The 12,409-nt window shown below is 44.9% G+C and overlaps 1 protein-coding gene across 1 annotated transcript in view; it reads left to right on the top strand.

The window, feature by feature from the left end:
- Positions 1-12,409, top strand: part of SCN5A (sodium voltage-gated channel alpha subunit 5) — a 317,379-nt gene that overhangs the window by 140,426 nt on the left and 164,544 nt on the right. Inside the window, exons 11-12 of the mRNA XM_090047773.1 lie at positions 6,840-7,022; positions 10,119-10,520. Of these exons, the coding sequence (XP_089903899.1) occupies positions 6,840-7,022; positions 10,119-10,520 (585 nt within the window). The remainder of the gene's footprint in view (positions 1-6,839; positions 7,023-10,118; positions 10,521-12,409) is intronic.

The raw sequence follows: 12,409 nt of genomic DNA, 5'->3' as shown, positions 1-12,409 counted from the left end.
ATAGACAGTTAAACGGGCACAATTTGAGGTGAAGCCCTGCATAAAACAGAACCAGGTTTAACATATCGCTATAAGATGGAGTTGTGCAGAGAAACCAAACCATGGTTATGACACTAGAGCTCTAACAGCGCTGATTTAATTTGCCTTTGGCTTCGGTGGGGTAGAATACAACATGCCAGAGTCAGGGGGAACGTTTTAGTTCCTGTGAATAAAAAGGACTATAAGAATATTAAGCAGAAGTAATGTAGATCTGCATTCCTAGCACAGCAATTCAGAGAAAACAAACTTCTGCCAGAAACCTTATATGCAATTTGATCTCACATACTTAATGGTTGTTTTTTGTGGGAGTGTTTCTTTTTTGGTACAAAGGTTTTAGAGGCCTAGTTCAAAACCCACTGATATTATTGGAAATAAATATAATTTTTTTTTATTTGCACACTAAAGCTTTTCATCCCTGTGCAGTGAATTAGCAAAGGCCTGGGCACATGTAAGTCCTTCTTAACCTTCATCTTAAGGACTTATATAAAAGATAGGTGGCACTTAGTTCTCATTCAGGTGCCCTGAACGATGTGAATTATCCCCATAGGAATATGGACCAGGTTCTGTCTTACACCCATCTTAGCACAACTGACTTGAATAGAGTTTTCCCTGATAAGATGTAGGGCTGGTAGCACTGTCTTTTATTATGTTTACTCAACACTTCACATTTTAATACTCTATTTTTAATACCTCATAACTTTGACAAACCAAACAGGCCTGGATATATATGCAAGCATGCATATGTGTGTGTAGTGCAGACACAAATATATTAAAGAAACATTATTAAGGTTGAAAAACAAATATTTAATGTCAGGAGATGCCAAAGGTGAGGCTGCAATCCAATTCAGCCTCCTTATTAGTCTGCATTATGGTACAGACTGATCTCCTCCTATTTTCAGTCCTGCCTCATTCAGTGCACAGTTAAAGATCAGCTCTTTGGCTTCTTGTTGCTTATTGTGTGGTCCCAGAAGATATTTTGTCACAAACTTTTCAATAGAGTTCATTGCTACCAACTCCGAGGGCTTCACAAGTAGTATTAATTTCTTCTCTAATATCTGCTGTGAGATGAGCAGGTGTTATTACTGCCATTTTACAGAAAGAAAAGAGAGGCACAGAAATATAATGGGCAACCGTATGTGTTCATTTTGGATACTCAGCTTGGAGATACTTAGGACCTGGCTTTTCAGAGTACTTACCATTGTAACACTTCATACATTCAAAGCCCAGCTTTCCCTGCCTTCGTTTGCAGCTGAAAGTACTCAGCAAATTGGATGCTCGACAGAGTAAATGAGGAGCACCCAGTTGGTCACTGGCGCTGAGCAGTTCAGCTGCAGTGGTTTGTGTGTCATTACCTAGAACCGTGGTGCTCAACCTCTCCAGCCCCACTGGCCTGATGAGTGGCACAAGGCCAGTCTCTGGTCCAAATCCTGCAAGGGGTCGGCTCACAGGGTCAGTCCGTAGGTGCTCCGGTATGATGCTGCATACCAGCCCAACCCCAAATGACAGATCTGGCCACAGAGCAACAGCAAACTGGCATGATCTGGTGCACTGGACCCATGTCATCCAGACCATAGCACTCCCCACAAGGACCAGACATTTGGCAGTGGTGGGAACATTAGTTGCTGTGGCTCTGGGACCGCTTCCCTGCCACCAAATTTCTGAACCCATGAGGAGCTTCCTGGCCTGGCCAACATAGCTCTTTGGGACAGATCCAGCAAGGGGGCTGGCAGTAAAGTAACACTGACTTAGGACTTTGTGGGAGGTCTGGGGTTGAACAGGCCACTGTTCCCCTGACATCACACTTTACACAGCTCTCACCTTTGCAATCCATGAGACCTATAGGTTTCCTACAGGCAACACTCTCATCATACAAACCTGCTGTATCCACAGGCTGGTCCCCCTTGTGCAGTGAAAGAGGCAGTGCTCAAGTGGGAAAATAACACATCCTTGTGCAAAAATGCACAGGGGCAGTAAATTACAGTTGCCCAAGTAACCTTGCTGCTGCCCTTACCTGACTTTTTGAAGCTTTAATCATGGTCTATTAAAACAGTTGTTGTCCGTGTATAATTTCCCAGGTTTGCAAAAAAGAGCACACCAGAAAAACACCTGTTTCCCGCTGGTGTCCCACCAGTGTTACTAGGATTTGTCATCTGGGTGGGAGGCTGTAGATCCATTGCACTGGTCTCTGTGACATGGGAAAATGGAATCACTGACAGCAGCAGACACTTGCATCCTCTGCATGGATCAGCTTTAGGGGGGAATGAGACAATTCGCCCATAAGGATTTACAGATTTCATAGACATAGACATAGACTTTTCATAGACATCAGGGCTGGAAGGGACCTCGGGAGATCATTGAGTCCAGCCCGATCGAGTCCACAACGATCATCAAGATCGTTGTGAATGGCGGAAGCTGAGTGCAGCTCGGGGATCTTTGGTTCCCTTCCAGACTCTCTAGAGAGGTGTACAGTAGTTGGCAAGGACTTTTCAGCCCATTCCCCCTAATCTCCTCTGTCCATCCCTTCTGTAGCAGGTTTGGTGTTACACCCCAGAGTTTGATACCCTTCAACGGTCAGTCTCAGCCTGCTTTCCCACTTTGTGTCCTCCCTGGACTCGTGTGTCGCTCTTGTTCTTATAGCCTTACAATTTAGGATTCAGCCCTTAGTTATGCCAGGTTGACACTCAGGTGCCTCTCCCCACCATGCTCATCACTAGGCTATCTTGCATCTAGTCCAGCCACGAGATAAACCAGTCCAGGCAGCTACTGGTTGGTTTCTCAAATCTATTAATTAAGCCAGACACTCAGGCTTATCTGCTTACCCAGCTCGCTCCAAGATCTGTACAATTCAGTCCATCAAGGTCTTAAGAAGCTTTGTGCGAGTCCAGCAGGGCCTCAAGGGGCTCCTCTACACTGGTAGCCTTCAACCAGTCCAGGGAGTATAGGTTGATGTAGCATACAGAGGTTTTGGCACCTGCCTGGCTAGTATCATTTTTTTAGCCTCCCCTCTAAGTTTATCCAGAATGATCCCACTTCCTCCCTATCCACTAATTACTTTTAATGGGGCTTGCAGCCCTTGGTGGGTCTTCAGCAGCCCACAAACAGGATCAGGGATTGCACTCCTTCCCTGAGCCTTCAGCAGCCTCACTACTCCCCCAACAAGCTGTCCCAAGCCTTGCAGCCAGGCTTCGAAGTCCGGGACCATGCCTTGCCCAAAAGGAAGAAACAAAAAGGTGAACAAACCTCACATGAAAACACTCTGGTTCACAGAGGTGCCATCCCCTCACTTGCTGGTAACAGCCAAGTCTAGCCCTTCAGGCTGTCTGTAAATTTATAGACAGTCCGTAAAAAAGCAAGGCTAAAAATGCCCTTCCGTAAAGTCTGCTAAAATCAATCAATCAAAATTGAGCTGTCTGTAAAAACAAAGCAAAAACCTAAGAAGCCAAGAGTTTGATTGAGCCTGGATGCAAGTGTTGATAAAGACAGTGGCGCAGCACCGCCTTGTTTCTGAGTGGGAGCATAGCTCAGAGAGCTCTGTCAGGGCTTTGTGACCCTTGGGAGTCTCCACAGTCCCCTCCGTTTCCCCTGCCACTGTGTGCGAGCTATCCACTTCCTGTAGTGGCTGCTCACCTGGACACTGAGCATGGCACTGAGCCACCAGTTGAGACAGGGAGAGGGGTAGTGGAGCCTGGGGGGAGCTGCAGAGCTGGAAGGGGTAGAGGCAGAAGATGGGGGTCCATTCAGGGATGGGGTGAGTGAGGCCAGCAGGCGTTTGGTTGTGGGGGCGGGGCTGGGGAAGGGGTGGACAACACAGTGCAGGGCATAATCATGGGTAGCAAGGTATGGGGTGAGTGGGGAACCCCTGGGGTTGGGGCAGCCTGGTGTAGAGTGATTGCTCCAGTCAAGTAAAACGTTATTCTGGGCAGGGGCTTAGACAGTTGGTGCTAAACCCCTACATTTGAATCCAGCCCTTGTTACTGCCTTCTAAGGGTGAGGCAGAAGGGCTGCATTTGCATATGTCAGTAAAAACCTACAAATTTGTTTGTCAGGAAAAAATAGATTGTTGGTAAAGAAAAAATATCTTGGGTTGGCAACCCTGTCTTTAGGGCGTATTCATTGTCTCTGTGTAGCAGGATCTGTCCAGAGAGAGCAACCTTTCCCTTCCTGGTCTGGGCAGCTCTGCCCCGCTCTGCTCACGAGCACACTTTATGCAACCAAGTGCTCTGCCCTTCTGGGCAGCAAAAGTCTAGCTACCAAGTCTAGCCTCTCCCTTTTCCTTGATCTTTCTTTCCTTCATTAGTAACAGGGCTCGGGTTCCCTGTTGCACCCTTCATTCACCCCTAAGTCCTACTCTTCCCCATCCCAGGTTCTTTATTGTACTGCACGCTTTCCAATCCCTGTCTTTTTTTAATCCCTTTCAAATCTGGCTATTTCCTCTTCCATATTTTTAAGCCTGGCAAGGAAGTCATTGAAGGCGCAGGAGAGACAGGTTCCCTGATCCTGGCTCTAGCGCACACCAACTCAGAGCTACACTTGCAGGGAAAGGCCTGCTCTGCTTTGGCTGTGAGCAGGTGTAGTATGGATGTCATCCATGAGGATTTAAACTGCCAAGCTCTCGGAAGTCTCTAAAGAGCATGTGCAAGCTGTGATGTTTTCAAAGGCTTGTGGCTTGACCAAAGTTTGGTTGATTTTAATGGAAATAGCAAAAAAAATAAATGAATAACCAAACAAAAAAAAAACCCCTAAAACAAAAAAAACCCCTCAGACCATTCTCCCTGGGCAGATTTCAGTCCCTGCTCCAAAGAATGGGAGTGCCAGAGCTTTATAAAGAAAAAGTTGCCAACTTTTTTAACATGAGCAAAACAATGTAATGTTTCCCCAGCCTCATTCTCAAATGATTTCAGATGAAATTTTCTAATACTTCAGCTTGAAAAAGATACCCAGGATGGAAAGTTTCAGCCCAAATAGTTAACAGTTAGGCAAAGCTATAGGGGAATGAAAATAGCATTGTATAATAGGAAGTGTCAGATAACCTTTATAGTACTGTCTATACTCTTTTCTAGATAACGAAAATACGATGGCAAGCACAAAGGAAAACTGAAACACTTCAAACCCATGACTATGCTAGATAATAAAAAGAGAACACAGTTAGAATTGATAGGCCTGCTTGGAGTCTTTCTGTCAGCTTGTATAATTGGTTTAACACAGTCCTAAGCCCAAACTGAACACCAGCAGACTTTGAAAAGTACCTCAGCATAGCAATAAAATCAACTGATGCAAAAACCCAATGGTCTATTAGAATAATGGCCCAGACCAGAGTATGAAATCTGCTTCTCCTCTGTAAGCAGTTTGTTCATGGCAGATATATCTCAGGGGAATTAAGTTTTGCTGCTGTGCTGAACTCTCCATTTGATGGAGGATAAAGGGAGCTGCCCGCACTCTTTGAAATACATGATTGATTCCTTTTATGACTCTTAAGTAGCTGCACTTTCCCTGCATTACTTGAACTGATGCCTGTGGGAGGAGGGAATATTCAGTTTCTCAGAGCTGGCTGTTTGTTAGATGCTGGTGTCTTGCAGACAATAATGAGGAGGATTCGTGCGTTTGTTCTGTGCTTGAGAACCTGTAGGATTTTGTCATTTGTTATATTAGCCCCTTCTCTGCTCTGGCTGAGAAAAGAGTCAAAGGCAGACATTAAATGGAAGTAGCCCCTTCTAATAGACTGGCATCCTGAAGATGGACTGTTTCTTTTCAAATCTCTATCCACCTTTATGGAGTGGCACATCTCCCAGTTTTACACTGCTGCAAATGCTTGGCTGTTTTCACCCATGTTAACATTGGGTGGCAGAATCTTTTCCAAGGTGTTGATTTCTTCTTTCCTGGCTAGCCCCTTGCTTTTCAAGACCATCGCGTAATGTTGCCAGACTTGCAGATTTGGCTTCTGCTGGGGCTTCCAGCAGCTCTTTTGTTGCCATACTTTTGCACAGTGGTTCTGTGAAGTAGCTGGTGTAGAGCACATGGTGCTGAGGCACATGGCATGGTACAGTTCATCTTATCTCCTTTCATGCCCAGGGTATGTATTCATCGCCTCTGATCCCTAATCAGAGTTAGCTCTACCACTGCTGGGGATAAGATTGTGCTTCTAAAATGTGCCAGCTGAATTACTGGGTGTTGCGAGTATATGCCTGCAAAGGCTAAAGAGGTCCCTCTATGGTAGGCACTTCCCCCCATTCAGCCTTGATTGCGGGAGTATGGCTAAGGGCTTGATAGGCTTAAAATGCTACTACCTTGGCTGATTTTGGTTGGCAGGTATACAGGTGACATGGTGTATGTGTGTATGCACCTCCAGGTGTGTACATCATATTGTCCATTCATTCAACTGCACTAACTGTTGAATGCTAATAGATCTAGATCTTGAGTAAACACTGTTCTTCTGTATTGCCTCTGCCAAAGCCTAAGTAAGGAGTAGACTGCCTGGATGAAGACATGGCTTACACATGAGCACTCCCACACTTAGACCTAGCAGCTCATTATCCTGAATTACCTGCTGGTGAGCCTGTTACTGGGCAAGGAAAACAGAAAATTTCCAGCACTGAAATAGGGAAGCTAATAGTTTTTTATTAAACAAGTTCCAACCAAGTAGAGTGGTTTTAAAGTTAAATATTGTGACCCAGTGCCACCTTAAATATTTTAACTGCCATATAAAATGAAACGTATCAATAAGGAACAATTCTGGAACAGATCATTACAGCTTGCTTGATTTCTGTCCTCACAAATGGTCTCTGCTCTCTCCATTATTGCAGGCGCTGGCTGCTAAGGGAATCGACTCCTTGTCACTTAGCTCATTGGAAATGTCACCTTTAGCATCTAAAAATGCCAAAGAAAGAAGAAATAGGAGAAAGAAAAAGAAGTCAACGGGGGCAGAAGATTGTGGAGAAGACCAAAAGGTTCCCAAACCTGAGTACGATGGCAATCAGAGAAGAATGGTAAGCCATGATCGGAAATGTCAGTGGTGATTTATTTCATTTTGTGCTTTGATGGACAATCTGGGTTCTGAATGGGAGTACTGTAATTAAACTTTACAGCAAAAACCAAGGATTAAACACTGGCCATCATTCCTGGATCATGCAAGTTCTATGTTAAACTGGTACGGAGAAACTTATCAACTCTTTAATTTGAGAATCTATAAAAAATCTCCTCCAAAGTATTTTGCCAACTGTTTTTAAGGGATTTTTTAAAAAAAAATACAGAATTTCCCTTTCCAGTGGAAAAAAAACCAGTCAAAAAATATGAATTCACCTCTATTATTCATGCCTTTAGCAGAGCTAGTAATATTCTTATAAGTAACCTGCAAAGCTAATAAAAGAAGTTGCATTTGTTTTATTTTTTTTTTCTGACATACAAAGAAAAACCTTAAAGATTGCCCTTTTCTATTCTTTCATTAGTCACCTAATAAAAACTTTCTGGCACTGTTTTCACTTTGTCTTGTAGGGAAAGAAAAAAAAACAGAACTGGGGTAAGAGTATTGTTCCAAAAAATATAAATGTTACTGAGAGATGTGAATATCAATCTGCAACTAATGCAACATCAACTGATGATAAGCAGCTTCATATATTAGCACTGTCTATGCTTTACAGGGGCAGAGTTTAAAGTACTAATTTGTTAGTGGTGAAAGGCCATATAATGATGTCAGTCTTTTAATGCTTTATTGTCAGTAAATTTAGGAACATTTGGCAACCATAAAAAGTGCAGAGAAGACATGTAAGTGATGTAAGTAGATGTGACAAATTAATGGCTTCCTAGATTTCAAAATTTACATAAAGCCAGTCTTCTAAAAATGCCACCCAGTTTTCATTATCCCAAAGGTTTTGTCGTTGTTTAATTAAGTGAGTGGGTTTCTTTTCTAAGTGTGCCATTGTTCATGATAGAAGAATTGCTCTTTTATTTTATTTTGAATGAGTTTCAAGATTCCAGGTTCCAGAATGAACTTGAATCAGAGCTGCATATTTATCAGTGTATTTCTTAGATTAATAGTTCTTGATTTCTTTTCTTGCCCCTGGATGTTATATGCATGAGAAACATAGAAGAAACATTTCAAGGCTTATAGTAAATCTTCTTTGTAAGGCTATGCCTAGCATGGTTGGAGGGATCAAGGCTGAGTCATCACCATACAGATGATATCTGAGCTGCTGTAAGCACATTGCCATAAGGAATCAGATTCAGTGACTGTATTATGGAAACCCAGAAATGGAATTTTGACCAGTTAGCAATCGGTAGCAGTCAAAATGAGGTGTCACCCTATGTAATGCACTTATTAGTACTACAGCATCTTAATTGCACTGGCATAAATCAGGTAGCACTCAATTTAACGCTGTGTTTAGGGGAAGTGAAATCATAGTCTGACTGGGGAGTGATCCAGAAAAGTTTTGATCCCTATCAGTGAGCATTTGGATCATAAAATGCTCTGCTAAAGCTGACAAATGGAGAAAAAGAAATCCTAATGTCCACTCAAATACCCTTCCTCCATTTAATCTCCTTTTACTGACAGCAGAGAAGGGAAAGACTTTAAATCTTTACATATTTTACTAAATTTATTTCAGGTTTGGGGGGGGAGGCAGGTTCTTTTTTTTTTAACATTTAAGATTGGGCTTCACCACAGCTGATGCTCTCTCATCTTTCTATTCTTGGTAGCTAATGTTATGGTATCATCTTCACCAATCCTATGTCGCTGTTAATAGGAGTGAATCCAGGGGGGATCAAACCCCACTTCTGCTGCCAGTGCTGCTGCCCCCCGACCCAGGTGTATGGGGATCCCCAGAGCCACTCCTGCCCCACTCCAGATGTGGGATGTGGTGACACAAGGTTCTTCACCCTGCGTCTGCTCCCTGCCACCACTGCCATGTCACTTGCTGGCCAGAAGCTGGCACTGGGAGGAGGAACACCCCCCATCACTGCTGCCATTGTCCCTTGCTGACAGACACAGGGAGCGCTCCAGAGCTGCTCCTGCTCTGTGCCAGCCAGGGTCTGTGGGGACTGGCTGTGTGGGGTGCTGGGCTTGGCTGGGGACAGTAGCAGTGGCATGCATGTTCCTTTCCCCAGCACCTACTCTCAGGCAGCGGGGGACATAAGGGAGGGGGCTGGGGATGGGGGGTGTTGGGCTGGGTGCAGGCACTGGAAGGAGGAATCTGTGTGCTGTTACCCTGTTTGAACTCAGCTCCCCAGCTGAAGTAGGGAAGGACCAGATCTGGGGCTCCCCCTGCTCCCAGGTAAGCCGTGGACAGCAACTGTGGCAAGTGGGTCCCTCTCCTTTCTGTTCCCTGTTCAGCTACTTGGTGTCCCCCACTGGCCCAGGTGCTCCAGCTGCACCTTGTCACCATGGCCCCCTTTAGTAAATCCTGGATCCACCCATGGCTGTCAAGGATACCATCATGTATTTGGTGATGAGCCCATTGCAAATGCCAACAATACACTTACATCAGGGTATTTAATCCACAAGGTATCAAGTCATTTTTCTTTATTCTGCTTTTTTTTTAAGTCCGCCTCTTCTTCTTCTTCTTCTTTTCCTTCTTCTTCTTCCCTTTTCTTCTCTACATTTGCCCTGTAATTTCTTCTCCCACCTTTCTCCTTTATCTCTTGACATCCCACTCCAGAGTTCATTCCCTAGCCCTCTGTGAAGATGTTTGATTGCACTATAAACTGGGGTTGGCCTCCCCAAACTGCCCCAGTCTTCTGCTTCTCATACTACTTTCCCACATCTTGTCATGCTTATCAGATGAGGAAGGAGTGGGAGCAAAGGAAGTATCCTTCTGCTAGGTGTACACAGCCTTCACCCTTTGTGTTGCAGTATGTCTTTAACTGCGATGTATTAAAAAAATACCCCATGGGTAGGAACAATTATTCAAATTCTAAATGCTGCTCAGGTTAACAGATCTAAATCAAATCTTTCTGTGAGCCACTTGGTTTAAAACAGCACTTGCTAGTCTCCCAGTATAGCTGAAGAAACACAAAACCTTCCTCACTCCCAAAAATGTGTTGCAAAATATTACTTCTCTTTCCCCTTTTTCCCTTCTGGGGGTTTCCAGACTCTTCTTGGCATTAGTTATGGTCCCAGTACAAATTTGCTGAAGCGCAAAGCCAGCCATGGAAGCGTATTCAGTTTCCGACTCCGAGGCAGAGACACCGGCTCTGAAACAGATTTTGCCGACGACGAGATCAGTACTGCTGGGGAAACCGAAAGCCACCGTGGCTCATTCTTAGTTCCTAGGCTGGGGAGATGCCCAAGCATGCAGAGTCAAGCAAGCCACATGTCTTACCCGGCTACACCCAGCTACACACACACTGGCAAGAGAAACAGCTCGGTGGACTGCAACGGCGTGGTTTCCTTGGTGGAAGGAGGCACCGGGGCACATAACCCAGACCCAGCCTCTCCAACGGGGTTACTGCTGCCTTCAGTTGTTATGGAAAAACCTGGGACGGGTGACACGGTGAGTACGGTCCGATTTTTCACATATGGTTCACGTGCCTGGTTCTTTCCTCAGTGTTACTGTAGCATCTTTAAACAAGGTGCAGCCTCCAATCAGTTGCCAAAACCTACCAGGCAGAGACAGCATGAAGACCAAAGGCCAAATTCGGTGCTGTCTGTACCCCATGTGCAGACTCTGGGGCAACCCATAAGTCCCTTATGGGGATTTATTCTTGGCATGCTGCATGGAGGCTAATTCTTGTGTTTGGATTTTCCTTGTGTGACTCTAAATATGACTGTAAATGAAACAAAAATTCCCCGCTGCTCCATTTGTCAGGTGCGACTTTCTCTCTGGTGAGTACCTTCTGCCTTGTGAAACTCTGATGTTGCCCAGCCTCCAAAACCAGTACTTTTAAATATCTTGTATGGGTATGTCATGCCAGCCTAGGCCCTCCAACTTGAATGGGTTCTGGCCTTTTTTGTATCCAAACATTCAGTCAAGTGCACAGCTGCCTGGGGAGGGCATGAGTGAAAGGTCCCAGGTAGCTACCAGAGGGCCTTTCACATCCAGTTTAAATAAATGTCAATTGAGAACAGTGGATGGCTAGCTGGGATTTGGCTTCTCACAGGCATAGCCTTTGCACTGTAGGTGCACTGTTGGTGTAGCAGTGTAGTTAAAACGATCTGCTTTCCTCTAAGGAAGGAATACATTAGTTAAATAAATGCAATAAAAATAGCAAGGGTGGTGTTTTTATGAATGTGAATCCATTGGGAGACATCTCAGCTGACATTGGAAATGCCAGGTAGAAGGGGCTGGTGGAGTAATACCACATCAGTAACCAGGTCCACTCCAGGCAGACCATGTCAGATTATTAGAACTGGGCAATAACATGTGACAGGTCTTCACACAAGTCTTCAGAGGGTGCATCTACATGCACATATTAATGCGCAGCAATAAACTCCAGCACATATTGCACTGGAGTTTATTGCTTCCCCGTGCCACGTTTAGACATGCCTGCCAGCCTAGAGCTGCTCCAACCAAGTTCAACATGCTGCAGAGGGGCTGACCAGGGCATAAGGCTGCTTCAGTGTGGAGCTAACTAGTAGGCAACCCCACACTGAAGCATCCTTGTGCCCCAGCCAGCCCCGTTAGTGTCTACACATGCATTGCCGCACACCAAAAGTGCTAACCTGCTGCAGGGTTTATTAGTTTCCTGCAGCCTAATAGGAAAGATGTTTACTGCAGAACTAATTAGGCAACTTCACAGTAAATGTCTTGTGTAGATGCGCCCAGGGTGAAACCTCTCATACATGGCTAATGTAGCGGGCTGGCACAGTCACAGACCCTTCAGTTGGGGACTGCTCCATAAGCACCTTCCTGTGAGCTTTGGAAGGGGCTTGACTCCACTTCTCTAGATGAGGCCGAGGAGCAAGTTCATTGCACCAGGGTGGGTGGGAGTGCAGCCTTGTAGTCACGTTCTGCTTTCTCTTCCCCACATTAAAGGCATGCTAGTTGTTGTAGGTACTTGCACCTCTACTGTATTTCACATTTTGTTATGTCAAGTTTTACTTTTATGTAAATGCGGTAGAAAGCTGGCTCTGACAGCCAGCAGCGGGTAGGTCACAATGCTTTATGCACCCCAGTGAGAGCCTGATAGAAGTACAGGCATTTAACAGTGAATGCAGGCACGGCACAGTGAATGTCCCACAAAATCCAGATATGAGTTCTGAACTCTTTGCAGAGATTTTTGGTTTGCCTCTCTAAGAGGTAGACCCCATAACACACAGTGAGATCCATTGGTTCAGGATTGAAGGGCAACATTTGGTTACACTGCACTGCATCAAGACATTTATTTCATTAATTACAATGCACCATCTGGAGGAAAGGGGGAAAAGTATTATGCTTCCCAA

This window comes from Crocodylus siamensis, chromosome 5, assembly GCF_052110815.1.
Source record: "Crocodylus siamensis isolate JL-2025a chromosome 5, ASM5211081v1, whole genome shotgun sequence".
In the NCBI taxonomy this organism is placed as follows: domain Eukaryota; kingdom Metazoa; phylum Chordata; order Crocodylia; family Crocodylidae; genus Crocodylus; species Crocodylus siamensis.
This window is presented reverse-complemented; position numbering and strand designations above follow the sequence as displayed.